Raw genomic sequence first — 22,862 nt, 5'->3', positions numbered from 1 at the left:
ACTCTGAAGGCTGACTCTTTCTTTTTCTTTTCCCATCAGAGTAACATTCACTTCACCGTGTCCAAACTGCTCTTAAAGATAACACGCACACACCTTCAGCTGGTCTCTCTCACACACACACACACACACACACACACACACACACACACACACACACACACACACACACACAAGGCCAGTCAGTCAAAGTGCTTTTAGTCCGACCCTGTGTTTTTCATTCTCCAAAACGCCACCAACATGAATCAGGCTTCACTTCACAGGTCCACAGTTTCTTAACAACTCCCGGGAAGTTTCTTGAAAAGAAGCAAATAATCTTGTATTAATTAGAAATGAAATTCTGTGGACACAGAGTTCAGTTTCCTATTAATTAATTCCAGTTGATTGCACAGAAACCTGGAGTCTGTTTGTCAGCAGAGAGCAAACACTTCCACGTACACGAGAGGCTCGATATCCAAACTGTAATATCTTGATACAGTCGAGCCCAGATTTCACCGCCAAAAAATACTCAACAGTAACACAGAGGAGATTTATTAAAGTGCGTAAGACCAGAAATAAAAGGAATAAAAATGAAGAAAAAACATTAAAGATGAAATGATAAGATAATTAAAAAAAGAGGGGATGTTTGGAAGTGAGTAAAACCAGAAATAAAAGTAGAATATTTAAAAGGAAAACAATCAGGAAATAAACATAGAATTAAAGGACAAACCAGTTTAAACAGATTAAAATGTAATAATGAATAAACAGATAAATTGATAATAATAAAAGGTCGGACTTGAGTTACACGATATTCAGCAACAGTGCAGATAAATATTCACTATTCATGTTTTTAGCCAGCGTGAACGTGACGTACTTAAAATGTGCAGAAATACAGATAATGTAAACATCTACATCTCCATGACAACTGGGTAAACTCTGTCTGCAGATGAAGGTCATGTGATACGGTTGAAAACTCCAGCTTTCAACTACTAAATGGACCTTGGGGTGAACAAACTTTTTTATATGAAATTCATGTTTTCAAATGTGAAATGTCTCACTTGAATGTGTAAACTCGTGAAGATGGAGCGTCTGTATTGTGACTTTGTTGGCGGTAACTGCAGGAAACACTGAGACACGAGGTGTGTTTCATGTGACTGTCAGTGTGTTGTGTTTAGAGACGACAGCACGTTCCAGTTTTGTTGAATCCACCATTAATGGTGAATATTTGTCACAGTTTTGTTCCTTCTCAGCTGCTTTATCCTCCGACACTGAAACGTTCCAGCTCAGTTTTTAATGTCTGGATCCAGCTTAAAGTTTCTTCTTCTTCTTCTTCTTCTTCTTCTTCTTGCTCTAAACTCACACTCACTGTTTCTTGTTGGCGGCGGTTTCTGGTTTTGTTTCTTTCGGGCTTCTGTTTAATTAAAGTGGGATTAATGAATCGCATTGTGAAACAAAGACAGACCTCCAGCTCTAATCAGGCTCAGCACAAAGAGGGAGACCAGCACAGAGACACACTGACAGCGGGGGGGGGGGTTTAGTTACAGCTTGTTCAGGATTTTCTCCTTTACAGGTTTTCCATGTTTCCACGATATAAATGTGACACTTACTGAGTCCTTGTTCTTCAGCCTCATTAGACTCTGACAATTCAGGATCATCTGATCTCATCTGTGCAGTGACACGACTCCTGAGGCTTTCAAACCTCTTTGTTCTAACAAACTCAGCTGCTGCTTTCTCTTCACAAGAGTGACTTTTATTTTATTGACCTGTTATTAACAGAAAGAAGTTTGATTTCTCTAAATCTCCAACCAGGTCCTCTGTGTCATGTCATTCCCATCAGCCTCAGCTTTACGTAGTGTTTAATGCTGATAAGCTAATGCTGTAGCATGCTAACACACCAAACTGACTGAAAGGTTCTGGGCTTCGATGGGCTTTTTGCCCCCCCCCCCTCCTGCAGTCTAGGATCGCTAGGAAGATGATTTGAAATGGAAAATGGAAAAACATTTCTCCGTCAGTCTAAACTTGGCGTCTCTTCCTCTCTCCTCCTCAGATGAAAGGATGCTGCAGGGACCTGACGAGGGACTGAGCCCTACTTGAACCCCCTCCCCCCTCCCCCCTTTCCCCTCCTTCCTCTCCCCTGACCCCCGACCCCTCAGAGCCCCTCAGCGCCGTCGTCCCACCATGAACCTGCTGTGCCGCGGACGCCTGAAGCTGCTGGTGGCGTCTCTCACGGCCGTCGTCCTGCTCACCTGGCTCTACCTGCTGGCGGGAAACCTGGAGAGTGAGTATGAGAGACGCAGCATGTGCAGATTATTCAGTGCGAGTCCTCGCTCTGTAATTTCCATGGAGATTGGGTTTGGAGCTGATTTATAATAAAAGACTTGAGCTGTGGTTTGGGTCAAATAAGAGTCGCAGGAATCCAACCGACGAGAACAGAAAACATCAATTATCAGTCGTTTTTCTGCAGCTCAGCTCAATTTCCCTTCGATCCGACTATTAAGTTAAATTTTTAAACACATGGAGCCGATTTTCTGTTTGGTTGAATTTTTCACTCTGACATCCCGGAGAGCCGGCGAGGCTGCATCAGCGAGCCGCCGCAGTCGGCGCTTTTGTTTGGATCACAACAGCCGAGGTCGGTTCAGAGAATTTCTTTGCCACGACGCTGTGATGCTGTTTCCAGGAAGAGCTTTTATAACACACACACACACACACACACACACACACACACAGTCAGTCAGGAAGTCACATGCACACCAGCCTGAGCTCATAAAGAACTGAACGAGCAGTTTACTGCGTCCAACACATTAGACACTGAAACCTGAAACTAAAACTGAGATAATATATAATTATGTTCAATTTTAATCATGTTCCTTGGGGAAGACTCGATGACTTCAGTGACCATCTGACCTTTTAGCAAAATCTTTACTTCTAATGACCTGATTTCGGATGAACCTTTCCCAGGTCCTGTGCGGTGAAGACTTAATTTACAGGCAGGATGTTTGTCTTCTGAAACGAGATATTGAGCTTTCAGTCTTCACTCTTTCATTTCTAGTCTCAGTTTCATACAATAAAAACGTCTCATTCTGCCGACGACCCAGGCGAAATTAGACACCTCTGCGTCCTGAACCAGGTCCATTACTGGCTGTTCTGGAGTTTTCTCAGCAGATGGGTTGTAGATATTCAAATTTCCAATTTTTTGTTTTTGCAGTTTTGCCCAGCTGCCACGTCTGACCCTCGTTTCACTGCTTTCCTTGCTGTACATTGTTATATGGTATATCCTGATATTTGGGCTTGAACAGTATTGAGATATTTAATTCTGGATATTGCCGAAGCCTATTCTCAGTCATGTTGACTGACATTTCACATTTCTTCTGTGTTTTATTTGAAGTGTTGATCCATAAGAAGATATATCTCAGTGTAGTTTTACAGCTCCTCTCTCAGGCTTCTCTCTGGAGCTCTAGCAACAACAGGTCGGTGAGCCAATCAGAAGAGATGAGGCTCTGAGCCTCTCTTCTGATTGGCTCACTGACCTGTTGATTTCAAGTAAAAACACTCAGAGAAACCAAATCCTGCAAGGTTTGGATGGTGGGTCCAGGTGGGCGGGGCTTGGTGACTGCTTTGTTGTGACATCACAAAGTTCCAGAAGTCCTGACGGCTGGTTTTAAGGCTCAGTTTCTGAATACAGGCTGTGTGCATTTCTCTGTGGACTGAGGCTTTGATACTTTCACAGTATTAATATAGAAGCTAGAGCTGATCTATAATCACACTACACATGGACACAGACCTTTACACTGGAGGAGCTTTAAAACTTGAGATTGAAACTCACTGTCACTGTCGACAGCAGCTGCTGTACAAAGTGAAGTGACGTGTCGCTTAACGAAGCAGATTTCAAACACAGGGTCCAGTTACAGAACCAGAAAACTCTGATTCGTTTTCCGAAATTTCCAGTCTGTGTTTCCATCATGTGAACATATCCATAGATACGTGACCACATGGTGTTTTAATGAAGCTACAGTGACTGATACAGATTACACATTTCTGTTGTTTCTGCTCAAGCTTTTAATGCACATATTGAAAAAGCACATAAAAACAGGTGGAGTGGACCGTACCTGTCGTCTGTTCCGTTGGAAAGTATAATTGTCCTCATATGTCAGTCGGCTGTGTGATAAATAACTTGCTAACCTGACCGAGAGCCACATCAACTGTCAGCTCATAAAATATCTGAGCAGATATTTGAGGGAGAACGTGATCCTCAAATATCTGCTCAGATATTTAATGACTCCCGTCCACGCCTTCGGTTGTGGTTTCTCCAAAACCAGATCCTGATGACAGAGTCCACAGTCTGTGCAGTGTGCCAGCGGTTTTCTCTCCGTGCGAATTTACCCTTTAATGTTGAATATAACATCCCATAATCACACTGATTTGTTGTGGTTGGGAACAGTGTGACTTCAGGCCCTACATGTTTTGCTAAGACGCCACACAAAGACACATTCTGCACATTTCCTGGTCAGACGTCATATATTTGAGGTAAGCGGTGGTTCTTGGACGACGAGCAGAGCCGGGAAAAGAAGATTCCACTTTGTTGAGGATCACTCTCTGACTCACGCACTTGAACGTGGATGACAGATGAGTTGTCACAGTGCGGCGTATCCGTTTTAGCTCAGAGTGTTAAGAGTGATGGAGTAGCTTTTGGAGAGCGTTGGTGCTCTGAGCAGCAGCAGCTCATCGCTGCAGAAATAACCTGCGTTCTCTGCTGCTGCCGGCTGACTGCAGATCAGATTCTGGTTTTAATCTGTAGCCTCTGGTCGAGTCTCCCCCTCCTCCTCCTCCTCCTCTCCTTCGCTCTCCATCTCATCCTTCGTCTCAAATTCAGATTTGCTTTGTTGCATTACATGATTAAAAGCAGCGCTGCCAAGGAAGGATTTACATGGTTTATAATGTGAGCATGAAAATCCAGAATGTAAAATAATGCTAAATTACTACATTATCTACACTATACAACACTATAGACACTATACACAGTGGTTCATGATAACAGTACAATACTTAAAGCTCCATATTTTCTTCTTCTGTGTTTTATTTGAAGTGTTGATCCATAAGAAGATATAAAAACCATCTCAGTCTAGTTTCACATCTATTCCCTCAGGCTTCTCTCTGGAGCTCTAGTAACAACAGGTCGGTGAGCCAATCAGAAGAGACGAGGCTCTGAGCCTCTCTTCTGATTGGCTCACTGACCTGTTGATTTCAAGTAAAAACACTCAGAGAAACCAAATCCTGCAAGGTTTGGATGGTGGGTCCAGGTGGGTGGGGCTTGGTGACTGCTTTGTTGTGACATCACAAAGTTCCAGAAGTCCTGACGGCTGGTTTTAAGGCTCAGTTTCTGAATACAGGCTGTGTGCATTTCTCTGTGGACTGAGGCTTTGATACTTTCACAGTATTAATATAGAAGCTAGATGATCTATAATCACACTACACATGGACAGAGAGAAGTGCAGTTCTGAAGATTCTTCTCGTACCTGGCGTGTTGGAATGTCATGCTGCTTTATACATTTATCTGAGCTTCTTTTCAAATTATAACATGCAGTGCAAATATAAAATATGATGCATGACAGTGAACCAACACAACAGTTAATAAAATGGTGTAAAAATATAAACCTGTAAAGACAATCTCACAGTATAATGCAGACTAATATAACTCTTTGAATACTTCTCCCACCACTCTCTATACAATACTATAAAGCTACGTTGCTATGCTAAATAGTGCTCTGTAAAAGATGCTGCAAAGAAATTATGAAAAAATAAGAGTCAGATTTTAAAGGAGCTTCCATCCTTCCTTCCTTCGCTTTTCACTTCGCCACAGATGAGGGTGTGAACATTCCCAGCATGCCTCACTTCAGCTGTGGGCCAGCTGCTGCTCTACTGGGTTAGAGAGAGGACGACAGAGAGTGAGATAGAGGAGGAGGAGAGAGAGAGTGAGAGACAGAGAGAAGAGGGGGAGGAAAAAATGTGAGATAGGGAGCGAAAAAGACAAGATTCAGTGTTGGTTTGGTTTTATCATGGGAATAAAAATAAAATATAGAATATCATCAGAAATATCCTTTGTGTGTGTGTGTGTGTGTGTGTGTGTTAAAATATGAATTAGGAAACAGCTTTTTTCCTTGTCCTCACTCTGCTTTTAACATTTCCATCATGAAGCTGCTGAACAGAGCCTTTGGTTAAAAGCAAACAATCAAACAAATAACTGCTTTTTTTTTTTGCTCTTTGCTGGTTGCGACTATCAGAAGAAACTGTGGCAGGAAATGAACTCAGGCGGTTTCACACAACAGCCCCGAGCACCACAACAACAGAACAACATCTTGTTTAGTTTGTGGGTTTGTAATGAAACAATGTGAAACCAGAAATGTTGCTTTTTTATATTAAACCGTGGAATATGAAATGTCACTAATACTTGGCAAGGCAGCAGAGTCAGACCCAACGTCATAACAGAGAATTCACACTTTCATACATTTGGTATTTGAGCTCTGACACTTAATACACATTGATCAGGACTCAGAGTCCAGGACCTCCAGAACTTTGACCCCAAATGACCTCTGAGGAAAGCAGAAGAGTTCCCGCCTCCACTCCTGCTGAGGTCTGATAACATCTCTGTCATCTTATATCTCCTTTTTAAGTTTTAATAATTTTAGCAACTGAAACGCCACACCCTGAAGCACTCTGGGATTTGTTCACACCCCAGTCTGTCAGAAAAGAGCGTGAGGGAGGGATGAAGGTGGAGGGAGAGGAGAAGTGCGATGAGCCAATTTTCACGTGTGAGACTTTGGACAATACGTTGCTCACAACTCCTCAGCATGTTTGTACCATAAAATCAAAAAACAAAGAAAAAAAAATAACAGGAGCAAACCGTCTGTGATGTCACCTCCAGGTTTGAATCCTGGAGTTGAGGTTACATTTTGTGTCGTCTCGTCAGACGGAGATTTGAGCCTGTTAGCAGCCACGAGGACGACCTCCACATCCTGAAATCTAACTGGAGCTCTTCATGTCGCCTTGGGTGGAAATATCTGTTAATGCTATTATACTTTTTATTCCACTACATTTATCTGACAGCTACAGTTTGCAGAGGAATAATCTGTGTGGTCATAGATTAATGGTTATATCGTGTCATTAAAGTTCCTCCAGACATGTTTTAATCATCATCCTCTGCTATGATTCATATTTAGTCTAACATGGTTTTCACACATTGAAAAACTGGATCTGAAGCTCATCTACTCTGACTTATAGGCCTTTAGCCCCGCCCACCACCTGCTGGCTCCAGGTGGACAGGTGAGAGAGCAGAGAGTATCAAGATGGTCAGAGGAGGAAACGTCAGAGAGACTCAGTCACATGTTTGAGCCTCAGTCAGACCCAAGTCTGAGACCAGAACCAGAGACTAGCAGACGGATCAGAACAGTTAGCACAGTTAGCTTCTTTTCAGAATGGTTAATGTAGTTACCATCTTTTGAACGGTTAGCGTAGTTAGCATCTTTCAGAGTAGTTAGCGTAGTTAGCTTCTTTGCAGAATGGTTAATGTAGTTACCATCTTTTGAACGGTTAGCGTAGTTAGCATCTTTCAGAACAGTTAGCGTAGTTAGCTTCTTTGCAGAATGGTTAATGTAGTTAGCAACTTTCGGAACAGTTAGCGTAGTTAGCTTCTTTTTAGAACAGTTAGCGTAGTTAGCATCTTTCAGAACAGTTAGCGTAGTTAGCTTCTTTCAGAACAGTTAGCGTAGTTAGCTTCTTTCAGAACAGTTAGCGTAGTTAGCTTCTTTGCGGAATGGTTAATGTAGTTAGCAACTTTTATTTGTTTATGTTGTTTGTTAGCTCCGTGGCTGACACAATGTTAGCGGTTGTGCTAATGCTAACTTAGTCAGGTTCAGTCTTGATTAGTCTTGTAACGACACCGCAGACATTATTAAACTCCCTGCCCCCCCCCGCCCAGATGGCCGCTCCCTCCTCCTGGCTCCCTGTCTGGCCGACACCCCGGCGGCCCAGGTCCTGGAGCGAGCCGTCCTGGAGTCGCGGGTGCGAGAGGTGGAGGAAGAGAACCGACAGATCCGGCTGCAGCTCAGCCAGTCGCAGCAGGGCACCGCCGCCCAGCAGCCGGACGGTAACTACGGCAACCAGCAGTGGGGAGCCTCGGCGGACACCGGACCGGAGGACGGGGACAACACGGCGGAGGAGAAGAACAACAACCACACGGAGTGTCCCCGATCGCCCACCGTCCAGAAGTGTGAGGTCGGGACATGAAACGCATTCAACTCAAACACCTGTGTCACGTTGTAAAATTTCACCTTCTCTGCAGTATCAGAAGTAATCCAGTGATTGATGTCTGTTTCCATGGTTACAGTGCAAACAGGAAGTGGTTTTTCATGGCGCCTATTGACCAGAACTATTCAGTTATTGTAATTAAAGCCTCTGGTTAAACGGCTCACAGTTAATTTGTTGTATCACGCTCCTCTAAGATTGAAGCTCTGCTGATACAGCAATGTGAGACTGTGTTAAAAATAAGATCTTAGGAGGGTTTATCTGTAAATACGCCCTCACCTCACTGTGTCGCTGCACTTCATACAAACTAATGGAAGAAAGCAGCTGCAGCAGTAAGTTCCTGAAGTCTCTTTGATGTCGTTTCCAGCCTTTAAACACCAACTTTTTTCAAAGACTTCTGCTGCTGAAAAGCAAGTGACATGAAATCATACATATTTGAGAAGCTAAATATGAAATTTCACATCAGAGAGCGGAGTGAATGTCCTGGATTATGCGTGGTTGTCGAGGGGACCTGCTCGTATCTCCAAAATGGAGCCGTTTAAAGTGAAATGACAGAGGCAGTGAAACGAGTGAAACTTTTGTATTTTTCTAAAACGACGCAGCCGCTGATTCTCCGTCTTCTGTCTCTGCAGCTCATCCATGTAGCGTGTGTTTGTGCCGGTCACAACGCCAGCAGAGACGTGGTCACGCTGGTCAAGTCCGTCCTCTTCCACAGGTGAGTCACACCTTCACCTCTTCTTCTTCTTCTCTCTCCTTCACTGAATCTGTACATTTATTTGAACTCCACTTGAGCTTTTGTAAATTCTTGTATAGCAGGAGTTGACATGGCTGTAACCCGGATTTTGTACAGGCTTTAAAAACCCTTGAATCCTTGAAGCAGACTGTTAGGAACATTAAAGTAGAAAGATGTGAAAATGAAAAGATGACCTTTAATGTACCACCTGAATTCAAGAAAAACCCTGAACTCTCCATTTAAAAATTTTAAAATGGAATAAAGATATAAAATATATCAACAGTTTCTCTGTTTTGAGCAGAAAGTGTTTCAGCATCTTTCTCTTCGGCACCATTACAGTTGAATCTCAGTGTTATTCTGATTTACCGCACACGTTATTGTTTTAACAGTGTGGTTTAGTGTGTAAGACTGAGGACACATCAGCCCTGTTCATGACTGATGTTGTATTTTTAGTGCTCGTGACTCAGTGGATTTACATGTTGAGCAGATTTCAGGGTTTTGTTGTTGTTTTTTCTGGATTTCTGTTGACCTCAATCAGCTCCGCTCACGTCTGTGGCTCTCACAAAGGCTTTCAAAGATGTAAACATCCACTGAGTTGTGTTCGCTGATGTCTGACCTCGCTCCGTCTGATGTGCTGCTGGTTTGAAAATGAATTGGATGCACAGTTTTCTGTGTCTTTTAAATGTTTATTTCTGTAGTTATGTTTCCAATTAAATTGCAAATGGAAGTCTGAGTGGCTGCTCCTGAAGATCTCTGTGAGTCTGGGTCTGTGGCTTCATGGTGGTCTGTGTGTGTGTGTGTGTGTGTGTGTGTGTGTGTGTGTCGGTTTCTGAGATAAATGTTGCAGCCTTGGGCCTGTTTACATAAAGGTCTCACAATAAAGATCAAAGTCATGAGTTTTATCATCTGAAAACTTTCTCCGTCCTCGTCCAGACTCTGATCATCCATGTATGACGTCATCATTGAGGAAAATTTTAAGTGGGTCCTTTATAAAGTGTAGTCCTGCTGTTATTCTATTAATCTATATTAGTCTTATTTCCTACAAACAGTAAGTAAGTGAGTAAAGTTTCTTTATATAGCACCTTTCACAGATAAAAAAAGTGTTTTACATGATAAAAAGTGCAAAAGTTCAAAATCAAGAAATAGGAAAATGAAAAGCAATGAAATAAAATGGAGGAGATATTCAGACTAAAAACCTGTCTGAATAAAAATGTTTTCAACTGCTTCGTGAATGGATTGGAGTCTGTTAAAGGAGCTATTTGTAAGTTTTGCTATTGCTACATAGCTAATGTTAGCATTAACAGCTGTTTATTTAACAGTTTTTAAAACAAACGTTGTGAGTTCAGCATCAAATGTCATTCCTTAACTCACCAACATCTGTCTCCAGAGGTGGAAACAAACACCAGTAACTCTTTACTCTATCACGTCTTTGTTTCCACTGAAGTTAGCATGCTAACCAGCTAGCCCTGATAGACGATAGCCGAAGCTCTTGTCAAGCGACAATCACCACCACCCGCTCCTGACATGAAACCACAAGTCCCCTTTAAGGTGGCGTTAGCTTCACGGACAGAGGTGGTGCTGGTCAAGACGGTTAAACCTGCCCGGAGTGAACCTCTTGACCTCTTACGTCTCTTTCTCTTTTTGCGTTTCTCAGGAGGAATCCTCTTCACTTTCATTTCATCACAGACACAGTAGCCAATCGTATCCTGAGTTCTCTGTTCCAGTCCTGGATGGTGCCGTCTGTGCAAGTCAGCTTCTATGATGCAGATGAACTCAAGGTAAGAGCTCACACACACACACACACACACACACCTCGTGTCAAACACACCATGTCAGCCCTCATCCAGACACATGCACGTATCCCTGTTCGCTGCTCTCTGTTAGGACAAGGTGAGTCAAAGTCAGATCCTACATTTACCATATCAAAGGAGAATCTGTGCCGTCCAGGGCAGCAGCAGCGAGTCTAGAGGATACAGAGAGGAGTTGAGTTAAATGTATTTATAAATCTCCTTTAATGGAAGAGATTCGCCTCAGAGCGGCATCAAAGAGCGAGAGACATCAATACAGAGACGGCACCGCACAGACACATCGCTAATTCTGAAAGAGGAGGTCACAGCTCGAGTCTGTGTGTCAGATCGTGTCACATTAACAGATCAGAGGATTGTTAGAGCTGCAGCAGTGTTAACTGGCTCTTACTTCAGGATGTGGTCGAGGGTCAAGCTTCAGTTTAGCCTCGTTTTTAAACTGACAACATTAAAGTAAGTTGTGTCAAACTGACACCTAAACATTATATGTCAGTGTAGAAACACATTTCACAACCGCAACACAGCCTGTGAAGTAACCGTGGAATCAGAAGAGAGGAGGCTCTGAGCCTCTCTTCTGATTGGCTGACTGTTTTCTGAGTGATCCAATAAAAATATAGCAGATTTCAGGTAAAAACATTCAGAGAAACCAAATCCTGCAAGGGCTGGATGGTGGGTCCAGGTGGGCGGGGCTTGGTGACTGCTTTGTTGTGACATCACAAAGTTCCAGAAGTCCTGACGGCTGGTTTTAAGGCTCAGTTTCTGAATACAGGCTGTGTGCATTTCTCTGTGGACTGAGGCTTTGATACTTTCACAGTATTAATATAGAAGCTAGAGCTGATCTATAATCACACTACACATGGACACAGACCTTTACGCTGGAGGAGCTTTAAGTAAAACTACAAAAGTATTAGCATGAGACTTTGATACTACTAAAGTAAAGAAAGTCCTCTTTATGCAGAATGGACCATTTCAGAATATTGTATATTATTTTATTTGATTATAGTTACTAATGCAACATATAAACCAGCAGTCACTTCCAAGCTGCTGCTAAACTCCTGATTTTATAACCAAGAAATTAAACCATGAAATTGCCAAACACATGAGTTAAAGACAAAGACTGAGCTCTGGTTTCAGATATGTCTACTGCAAAACCCCCCTGATGACGCAATAGAAACTGTTGACACCAAATCATTTTGAAGAGCTCTTTCCCAGTGGCGTAACTTCATCACTCAGTCAATCAGTTACAGACATTTTGTGTCAGCTGCCAAAGAGAGCAGGATTAATCTGGTTATATAGAATAAATAAATGTGTCCAAGAGCAGAGTTTATTAAAGGACTTCAGCCTTGGTTTGTAATAGATTCTACAGGTGTTCCTAATAAACTGAAAACACCAGCATTAAACTTGCAATCTGCCCATTAGCTGTTTGTAGTCAGTTCTTAAGCCTGTCCTAATGGCTCGAGGACAGGCCCCTAAATTATTAGGATTCTTCCTCTGGAGACCATGAATATTTAAATGTAGCCATTAGTTTTTGACATACGTTGTTATGGGCCAACATAAAAATTGCAACCCGTTGGCGGTGCTAGAGGGAAGCTTATAGCAGTCACCATAGTGACTAGGATTCATCCTGTGGGGAATGTGAACATATACAATAGACTGTAATAACAGCCTGCTCTGTAGTGGTTCAGATATCTGATGCAGAAACAGAAAGATTCATGCTATCGTATACAATGAAGGAGCTTATGATCCTGTGTGACTTAAAAAAAAATCCTTCTTTCTCTGTCCGTTTTGGATTTTGCCAAAAAAATCTTATTAATTCTAATTCATTCATTTATTCCACCGTATCCTCAGAGACACGAAGTGCGGAACCAGAGTCTTGTCCAAGTGTGCTGAGGTTACACTTTAAAAACCACAGAATAACTAGAAACGCTCCAGGTGACCACTGAGTCCTTAAAACATGCCCTGCCAGATTAAAGCAAAGCTGTTATTGTAGTACAATTTGGAGATACAAGGTTATTACCTGACCGCAGTTAGTTTTGTTTCCTGGTGTTTTCCGAGGAAACCTTGTATCTGTACCGTATCAACCGCATCTGTATTGGCTGGACTTGATCCGACCGACTGTGAGTCGCAGACCCACGTCCTTAAAGTTAATGCTCGACAATCACCATGAGGGCAGTTACAAGGTTTTCACCTGACGGCGACAATTGGTGACGGAGGAGGACGAGCTGCTGAAACTCGTTTCTCCCAAAGTCAAGTGACACTTCAGCACAAAAACACCAAATCATTTCTCTTAACATGAAGCTGATGAATGTTCTCACAGTGACGGGGAATGTAAGAGCAGCATGAATAAGTTAGTGTGTGTGTGTGTGTGTGTGTGCGTGCGTGCGTGTGTGCGTGCGTGCGTGTGCGTGCGTGTGCGTGCGTGTGTGTGCGTGTGTGTGCAACTCCAACCTGCATCTCCATCCTTCACATCATCACATTCTCCTCCCTCTCAGTCTTTGTGCTGAACAATGAGTCCTTTGTGCTGTCAGATGCTGCGACCTGCATGCTCTCTCTCTCTCTCTCTCTCTCTCTCTCTCTCTCTCTCTCTCTCTCTCTCGCTCTCTCTCTCTCTCTCTCTCTCTCTCTCTCTCTCTCGCTCTCTCTCTCACTCTCTCTCTCTCACTCTCTCTCTCGCTCTCTCTCTCTCTCTCTCTCTCTCTCTCTCTCGCTCTCTCTCTCTCTCTCACTCTCTCTCTCGCTCTCTCTCTCACTCTCTCTCTCTCACTCTCTCTCTCGCTCTCTCTCTCTTTCTTTCTCTCTCTCTCTCACTCTCACTCTCTCTCTCTCTCTCGCTCTCTCTCTCTCACTCTCTCTCTCGCTCTCTCTTTCTTTCTCTCTCACTCTCTCTCTCTCTTTCTCTCTCTCTCTCTCGCTCTCTTTCTCGCTCTCTCTCTCTCTCTCTCGCTCTCTCTCCGGTTTCCATTAACTCACATTAAACCGGAGAAAAACAGCCGAGACTTTAAGCCGATTATATTTGCAGATGATGCACTTATGCAGATCCAATTACTCTGAATCAAGAGAATTAATTAAAAGACATTATTTGCAGTTTCAAAAAAAAAAAAAAAAAACACACACATTGAGTCTTTGCCAAGATCTGCTGAATGTAGCTTTGTGTTAGCCCACGAACTGAACATTGCACATGTACAATGAACAACAGTGGATCCATCAGTTGCCACGGTGACAGTTTACCTGTTTAAAAGAAAAGATGGTTGCAAAACAAAACCCCCGTCTTCCTGTTTGTGGTTTCAGTCCGAGGTGTCGTGGATTCCCAACAAGCACTACTCAGGTATTTACGGCTTGATGAAGCTGACGCTAACCAAAGCTCTGCCCTCCGACCTGACAAAGGTCATCGTCCTGGACACGGACATCACCTTCGCCACTGACATCGCCGAGCTCTGGGGCATCTTCAGGAAGTTCACAGGTGAGACTACGAACTGTAGAGAGAGCGGATTCCTGCACCGAGGCTGCACAGACCTGTACATCGAGTCCTTTAAAGACCTTTCAACATATTTCACTGACCACCTGTTGGTTGCTTTGGTTGCAGATAAGCAGGTGATCGGTCTGGTGGAGAACCAGAGTGACTGGTACCTGGGGAACCTGTGGAAAAACCACAAACCCTGGCCCGCACTGGGACGAGGCTTCAACACAGGTAACGAATCCAGACTGACGTCGGTTCTGACGTGACAGATTCAACAGGAAACAGGAAAAGAAAGAGGAGATGAAGATGTTTAAATGTTTTCACAGCATCAGATAAAAACTGTCATGTGACTGACTGGGCTTTTCTTACAGGCGTCATTCTTCTCTACCTGGAGAGACTGCGGCGAATCGGTTGGGAGCAGATGTGGCGGCTGACGGCAGAGAGGGAGCTAATGAGCATGCTCAGTACCTCGCTCGCCGATCAGGTCAGGGACACACACACCCACACCAAAGATATCAGAAAACAATTAAACACATCAGTCACAGTCAGAGGCGACGCAGCAACAGCAAGTTGTAATTAGATTTCTCAGAGAGGAGGTTTATTCTGCCGATGCTCCCATGTTTTCAATACTCAAATAAAAATATAGCAGATTTCAGGTAAAAACACTCAGAGAAACCAAATCCTGCAAGGTTTGGATGGTGGGTCCAGGTGGGCGGGGCTTGGTGACTGCTTTGTTGTGACATCACAAAGTTCCAGAAGTCCTGACGGCTGGTTTTAAGGCTCAGTTTCTGAATACAGGCTGTGTGCATTTCTCTGTGGACTGAGGCTTTGATACTTTCACAGTATTAATATAGAAGCTAGAGCTGATCTATAATCACACTACACATGGACACAGACCTTTACACTGGAGGAGCTTTAATGGTTAGACAAACACACACACACACAGACGCATAATGTTGAATTAGATAAATGTCTTTTTCAGTTTTATGTAAAAAGCCAGAAATTACAAGGTTTTTACAACATATGACAGCGCATCCTCCATCTTAAGAAAACAGAGAAACATCTGTGAGAGCAATCAATCAGCTTATTGGATTTTATGGATCAAATAAAAGCTGAGATTTACTCGTTAAATTGTTTGTTTTAAGAAGTGTTAAATCGACCTGAATTGAAATTCTGATATCGAACCTTCAACACTTCACTTTGAGGAATTTAAACGTGTAAATGCAATAATTTGTGAAATTTTTATTTCAATGATTAACCACCTGACTAAAGGAGGAGGAACAAGAGTGCTGTTTTTCCTGCAGCTAAGAAAAGGTCAGATCCAGATGTCTCTTTGATCTCTCCATTGCTGTTAGTGTGTTTACTGTCACACACCCAGCGGTGTCGGTGTGTTTGCTGAGCTCCGACCGGCGACCTTGATTGTATATTAAAAGACACAATGCGGGCTGCAAACAGGGAGCCGGCCTTTGTAAACTGTTGTGCAGATTGTAAAATCAAAGCTGAGGTTGCCAGGAAACCAGCAAAGAGACGGATAATATGGGTCTCCTCTCCGACGCCTTCGAGAGCCGAGGGACCGGAGACTTTAACGCCGCCGTGACTCACACGGCTTTCAGGGTGGGTCGGTGCGCAGAACCAGAGCGGCCGCTGTTGTTGTTGACGCCGTGTTTCGTGTGTCTGCAGGACATCTTCAACGCCTTCATCAAGCAGAACCCGGTCCTGGTGCACCAGCTGCCCTGCTTCTGGAACGTCCAGCTGTCGGATCACACTCGCTCCGAGCAGTGCTACACCGAGGTGTCCGACCTCAAGGTGCGCGCACACACACACACAATTAAATTATTAACATGCACCTGTAGATGTTACTGCATTAATAATGGTAATTCTCAAATACACAAATAAAGAACAAGTGAACTGAGACTTTCACCATTTCCTTGGTGAAAGATGAAATGAAGCTCCACAGGTTAGAGAAGTTCTGAGTAACAAGGATGGTTTTCAGAGCTAAATCAAGTGGCAGGACCTTTAAACTGTATTAATGTGAATGTGCTGAGTGTCCTGTTCACTGTGGCGTCCAGGTGATCCACTGGAACTCTCCGAAGAAGCTCCGCGTGAAGAACAAGCACGTGGAGTTCTTCAGGAACCTCTACCTGACCTTCCTGGAGTACGACGGGAACCTGCTGAGACGAGAGCTGTTCGGCTGCCCGAGTCAGGCCAACCCAGAGAGTGTGCAGGTGACACACACACACACACACACACACACACAGCACATGTTGTTTGATGTCGAGTCGCGCTGATTGATTTATGAGAGTAAACGTGTGATAACGATCTTTTAGTCAATAATCATTTTTAACGTAACGACATGAACTCTTTCAGAAAAAGGATCTGAGAATCAGTTATTACTTGGCAGGATGTCGGTTTGCCGCTCTCGCTGTAGAGAGCAAGAGTGTGGTCGCCATGGTGACGCAGTGTCATCCCAGCTTGGTCAAATCATGATTACAATCCAAATTAATTTAATTGGTTTAATTGGTTGTGGTGCGTTTAAGAGTCGAGTTCGTCTGAGAAAGATTGAAAAAGGAAAGAAAGGAGAAGAAACTCGATGTTAAAATAAAAATGAGAGAGAATCGCCCAGTCCGAAGCTGCAGAGAGTTATTATCTAAAAACGCTTTTCTTGGTAAGAAGCCATTGAGTTTGTTGAGTCTTTGACCTGGTGGTGTCGCTCTGTCTCCTCAGCTGCAGACGGCTCTGGAGGAGCTGGACGAGGACGACCAGTGTTACGACTTCCGGCGGGAGCGGCTCACCGTTCACCGCGTGCACCTCTACTTCCTGCAGTACGAGTACACGCCCACCGAGGACGACACCGACATCACGCTGGTGGCTCAGCTCTCCATGGACAGGTACCACACCTGGAAACCCAGAGCGCTCGGTCACCACAAGGTCCATCCTGAGGCTGTCCCGGAGCTTTCTACCACTTCATATGACATTCATCAGTACATTTTAAACCTCTGTTTTATATGGTTGTAATCTGAATATCTTTGAGTTCGCACATTAAGAAATATCAGCTCGAGCTCCGGAAACTCATTTTATTTACTAAAGGAGAAATAGATTTAGGTAAACTAATGCTACGTTACATCTCTAACTCTCGTCGTGGTCAGTAACACGTGACTCTGTCTGTGCCGCCGCAGGCTGCAGATGCTGGAGGCCATCTGTAAACACTGGGAGGGCCCCATCAGCCTGGCACTCTACATGTCCGACGCCGAGGCGCAGCAGTTCCTGCGCTACGCTCAGGCCTCCGAGGTCCTCAAGAACCGCAAGAACGTGGGCTACCACATCGTCTACAAGGAGGGCCAGTTCTACCCGGTCAACCTGGTGAGGAACGTGGCCCTGAAGAACGCCAACACGCCGTACGTGTTCCTGACCGACGTGGACTTCCTGCCGATGTACGGCCTCTACGATTACCTCAGGTAAGAGCGGCTGCTGCGTCACATGAATGTGGAAACTCCCAGCTGACAGGTTGAGAAAGATCTTGTTTTTATAGCAGGAGAAACACAGGAGGAACTAATGACGTTACTGATGTCACTGTCCCACAAAGACAAAGTCCAGACAGGTGTGTCGACGCAGCGATGAAGAAGAAATGGCTCCATACCTTTGCCCCGATCTCTGTCTCACCACGGTTTTATCATGGAGGTCTGCAGAGAGTTCACTGGGCTTCATGCTTTATAGCTGCCTTTCTAAACTGGTCCACTGCAGTTAAATACATTCAAACCCAGTTGTAGACACATCTCAAGAACAGGTGAACCCAACAGGAAAAGGCAGAAAAGGAGTTATTGAGTGATGAGACTGATGAGCAGCAGTAAGGTGAAGAGGTGTGAACGCTCTCTGAAGCGTCCGTGAGTCGCCTCAGTCCCAGGTAAAGACGTGAACCCTGTTGATCTTACCTGTCGGTGACGACTCCTCCTCCTCTGCTCCGTGCAGGAAGTCGGTGGTGCAGCTGGACATGGCTCACACTAAGAAGGCTCTGGTGGTTCCGGCGTTTGAGACTCTGCGTTACCGTCTGTCCTTCCCCAAATCCAAAGCCGAGCTGCTCTCCATGCTGGACATGGGGACTCTCTACACCTTCAGGTACAGGAACATGAATCCAGAATCAGGCGGATGATGGAGGTAAAAATAAGGAGACTGGATGATGTGATCATCATTGACCTTTTCCTTCTGCCGCTCCAGGTATCACGTGTGGCCCAAAGGTCACGCTCCGACCAACTATGCCAAATGGCGAACAGCCACCACCCCCTACAAGGTGGAGTGGGAGCCGGACTTCGAGCCGTACGTGGTGGTGAGACGAGACTGTCCGGAGTACGACCAGCGCTTCGTGGGCTTTGGCTGGAACAAGGTTTCTCATGTCATGGAGCTGGACGCACAGGTACGTCTGCACCGTGACGGGGGGGGGGGCGATGCTGGAGATGTTCACACTCCGTCCTCAGTGCGACTGTGTGGAGGTTTTCACTGACGGAGAGTGTCTGTCGTTTTAATGCACAGTTTTTAATCTTTGTGCCACATGCTGCTTTAGTTAAAATAATTATAAGAGCATTTTTAAAACCCCAAATGGAGACAATCCACCATTTGGGAAAAAGTAACTCTAAATATTACTGTCTTATAATGATAACCATTAAATATACATGTTACCACTTAAGCACCCGTTTCTCTTGTTCTAACTTATTATCTCGTTTAGTCTGTTTCTGTGCTTTTATCCAACAGTGATTAGAACTGCAATAATATAAATACGGTCGTTCCTAGTTTCAGAGACGCTGATCACTGATCTGATACCATGTAATGTGTTGAGAAACTTTATAGATGAAACAGCAGTTCTTCTTCACTGCTCTAAAACGCCAGCCGACACAGGAAGTGATGCTGTGCAGCGGAGGAGAATTCGATTTTGGTAAATAGCGTAATGGCCGCGGTCCAGAACCAGAGGCCACGCCCCCAGAGTGTTTCTGTGTTAACTGGCTTTTCCAAATCTGACCACACATCAGCGGGAACTCGACGAGCGTTTGTCTGCAGCCGACGGGAAACTGATGAGAGATGTTGATTCTTCTAGTTTCATGAACCTTTCAGTTGTGTGTGTGAATCTCTGAATTCTTGACGCAGGGTTTGTGAAGAAGAGAAAGAATAAATGCATCTTCAGTTTCATGATTTTCTTCTATCTCAGCCAGTGTGTTTTCCCTCTCCCCCCCTCAGGAGTACGACCTGATGGTCCTCCCCAACGCCTTCATGATCCACATGCCCCACGCTCCCAGCTTCGACATCTCCAAGTTCCGCTCCAGCTCCAGCTACCGCAACTGTCTCAACACCCTGAAGGACGAGTTCCACCAGGACCTGTCCAGGAAGTACGGCTCGGCCGCTCTCAAGTACCTGACGGCCCAGAGGAACATCTAAGAACCAGGACTGCTGGGAGCCAGAGGGTTCTTCAGCTCCCCTCCCTGCCCCCTCCCCCAAATGAGCTCCAGGAGCTCAGACACGTACTGACACAGCTCAGGCCACGTTGATGCCGAGCGCGAGTGCGACGGTAAAGCTTTACAGCCCCTCCAGACGTCCTCAGGCTCCCGCGCATTCATTCTGCGGTCGACTCCGTCTTTAAAGGAGACGCAGAGACGGAAACCTGAGCCGGAACAGAGTGAGACTTCCTGTGAACGCAGGACTCACCGGGCGGGACGAACGCTGGCAGAGCGGAGTGTGGATACTGATGGGACTAGCTTTACGGCGGGAAAATAAAAACCATATTCTTACGATTTGTTCTGACAATCAGGGCTTTTTCCAGAAGACATGAACCACGTGGAAACTGGACACTTGATTCAAAGACACTAAATGACGGGACCCGTGTCATTATGGGGGAAAAAACATTGAAAGGAGAAGACGACAGTGTGAGGCCAGTCGAACTGGAGGAAGATCTAAGCCTTATCACTTTCCATATTTAATATTTTCATTTTCATAGTTTTCTTCTTTTTTTTCCAGTGTAAATCAAAACCAGTGAAAATGAAACATCGTGTTTTAATTCTGACTTTACGTAAGAATCAGTTTGTTTTTCTTTTCTGTTTTCTGACCTCTGAGATCTTCTGATGACCCATCATCCCGCTCAAATGAGTTCAGTTTCTCTGTGGGCTTCAGGGATGTGCTTTATGTGTGTGTGAGTGTGTGTGTGAGTGTGTGTGTGCGTGTGTGTGTGTGTGTGTGTGTGCGTGTGCGTGTGTGTGTGTGTGTGTGTGAGATCCAGCTGCATCATATGGCAAGTCTTCAACACGCTTCCTGTTTCCTGTCTAAGTCACTCTGGCCTCTGTCTTGATCATGTATTTGGCTGCATGTAAACAGTTGCTCTACATGTTTTCACATCAGAAAACAGACTCACTCTGTTGTTTCCATCCGTCTGAGAGAAGCAGAAATCTTTCACTGATAATCAGATCAATCATCACTGATCGGGACCAACTCACGAGACCAACGCTGACATCGTACAGTGAGTTGTTGTTGATAATAAATGAGAGCGAAGGGCAGGAGCTTTTTAGTTTCTTTTATTTTGTGCCATTTCGTCAAAATGTGTCGGATTCACTGGATAAACGTGCCATCTGCTGAACCTCCCTACCCACAATCCCCTTCTTTCTGTTAAGTCCAACTGAAATTACAAACCTTTCTGCAGTCCAGCTGCACGGATTCAGTCCGATCCGGTCCTGACAGGGTCCTGGTCCACTGCTGTGGATCCAAGTGGACTCCAAGTAGTGACACAAACAAAACAAAACATGGATCTGTTTGGATCTTGACCACTTAGTCGACTTTTATATGACGCCATCCCCTGACCCTCCTGATTACCACTCGGCTTCTGTTCATGCACGACAGGTTCGAGTAGGATTTCCACACGTCTGTTTTAAATCGGGAACAGTATGTTGGAGCTGTGAAGACTTTCTGAGCTGTGCCATCAGGGCGACAGACAAACTGTCTGTAACTTCTAAGCCAAGGACAGACGGCGTCGTGGTATCGAAGCATCTAAACTGACAGATCTCGCTGTTTAGACACTGACTAAATAATCTGATGAGCAAATCACAGAGCAGCTCGAGGTTCCGAGTCGAAGACAACTGGACGTGCTGTAGATTCTTAAACCCCTTCAGGTGTGAGAACGCCCCTGAACGCCTGGACTCTCACTGACTCCATCACTCAGTCAGAACCTGAGGAAACCTCTGAGATGAGATCTGAAACACCTTAAAGAATCTGCAGCAAATCCAGCTGCTTCTGACGTGACGCGGTTCATTTCAACAAACCAACGACGCACCAGACGCGTCCATGCGTTAGCAAAGAAGCTAACGTTAGCTGCAGTTCCCGCTCTGTTGCTGGTCGCAGTGATAGTTACAGTTTTATGCAAACACAGTCTTGACTGACTATATGCAAAGAAGCTGTGGATCTACAGTATGTACGTATCTGTACACGTGGCACACAGAGTAGTTTATGCACAGACCAGGAGGAGCTGCGACAGAACCGATCTGTTCCATGTAGCAAAAAGGAAAACGCGTCATTTCATTTCAGTTGGACTTTAAACTTCCTGATTCCGTTGTTTCCGTTGAGTTTTTTTTCTTGTTATTTCTGGGAGGACGTTTGTGCCGTCTGCTCGGTCTGTCCGGACACGTTACATTTAGAGTTGATCATCTTCGTCCCAGAACATGATTGCTAATGATTTAGAGTGGGCGGGTCCTGAGCTGTTCTGTGTAACGCAGGTCAGATTAAACACGAGGCCAATGAAAGAAAAACTGGTGGTGTGATGTTTTCGCCTCCTGGGGCCAATATCAGAGCTTTAAATCTTTTCTTTAACCTCCTCATTTCCACTTGTGTTATAAAATATTCTCATCCATCACAGTGTCTTTTTTTATTTCCTCGGCCCCTGCGTCTGGACAAAAGAGCAAGAGGAGACGGATTCAAACTGAGGCGACGTCAGATGTCGGAGCGGGGTGTGAATCTGAGTGATGGTGTACGTGACGGCTGCGGGTTCACACAGTTTGTTTGGTGAGGAGTGAGTGTGAACTGTGCCATGAAGAGCCCCACCCCCTCCTTGCTTCCCCCCCCACACCCCCACCCCTCCCTGCTGCCCCGGCTGCCCGTCCACGCCGCCTCCATTGACTTGTTGTTGATTGTGGTAAATGCTAGTGCCTTTGCTGTATTGTGAAACTGGATATTGATTGTACTGTTGTACTGACAGGGCCTGGGGACAGTCAGGCGCTCTATTTATTATTGTTGACTCAAATCAATCATATTTTTCTATGTAAGTGCTTTAAATAAATTTGCCCTTTTTTAATCACTTTGTCTGGGCGGTTTTGTTTTTCATCCTCAGCAAATACAAACTTTTCTTCAATCACAGTCGCGTTTGCATTGAATTAAAGTTATTTGGGGATTACTGAGGCCTTTGGGGATTTTTCTTTTTTTTTAAATTCTTACCCCGACAGAACAAAAAATATTCTGGGATATCCAGAAATTTATAATATTTATCAAGGTCAGTGGTTTTAAGCCTGTGTGAACCTTCCATGTGTGTAATTGGTCCAGTGAAAATTTCCAATACAAACTAAATTATTTTGGA

The 22,862-nt window shown here is 44.6% G+C and overlaps 1 protein-coding gene across 6 annotated transcripts in view; it reads left to right on the top strand.

The window, feature by feature from the left end:
• The window catches only part of large2 (LARGE xylosyl- and glucuronyltransferase 2), a 193,161-nt gene extending 170,575 nt beyond the window's left edge, over positions 1–22,586 (top strand). For all 6 annotated transcript variants that reach the window (XM_056404211.1, XM_056404376.1, XM_056404554.1 and 3 more), the window contains 14 exons: positions 2,024–2,254; positions 7,949–8,244; positions 8,907–8,989; positions 10,662–10,785; positions 14,101–14,272; positions 14,396–14,500; positions 14,641–14,753; positions 15,950–16,075; positions 16,339–16,494; positions 16,994–17,157; positions 17,446–17,724; positions 18,236–18,382; positions 18,482–18,677; positions 19,493–22,586. In XM_056404211.1, coding sequence (XP_056260186.1) covers positions 2,155–2,254; positions 7,949–8,244; positions 8,907–8,989; positions 10,662–10,785; positions 14,101–14,272; positions 14,396–14,500; positions 14,641–14,753; positions 15,950–16,075; positions 16,339–16,494; positions 16,994–17,157; positions 17,446–17,724; positions 18,236–18,382; positions 18,482–18,677; positions 19,493–19,690 — 2,259 coding nt within the window. In that variant the 5' untranslated portion in view covers positions 2,024–2,154 and the 3' untranslated portion in view covers positions 19,691–22,586. The remainder of the gene's footprint in view (positions 1–2,023; positions 2,255–7,948; positions 8,245–8,906; positions 8,990–10,661; positions 10,786–14,100; positions 14,273–14,395; positions 14,501–14,640; positions 14,754–15,949; positions 16,076–16,338; positions 16,495–16,993; positions 17,158–17,445; positions 17,725–18,235; positions 18,383–18,481; positions 18,678–19,492) is intronic.
• Positions 22,587–22,862: the final 276 nt, after the last annotated feature.

The sequence above is a fragment of the Seriola aureovittata genome, chromosome 1 (genome assembly GCF_021018895.1).
Source record: "Seriola aureovittata isolate HTS-2021-v1 ecotype China chromosome 1, ASM2101889v1, whole genome shotgun sequence".
Taxonomy (NCBI): Eukaryota; Metazoa; Chordata; class Actinopteri; order Carangiformes; family Carangidae; genus Seriola; species Seriola aureovittata.
The sequence above is the reverse complement of the archived record's forward strand: the minus strand, read 5'-3'. Positions and strand labels throughout refer to the sequence as shown.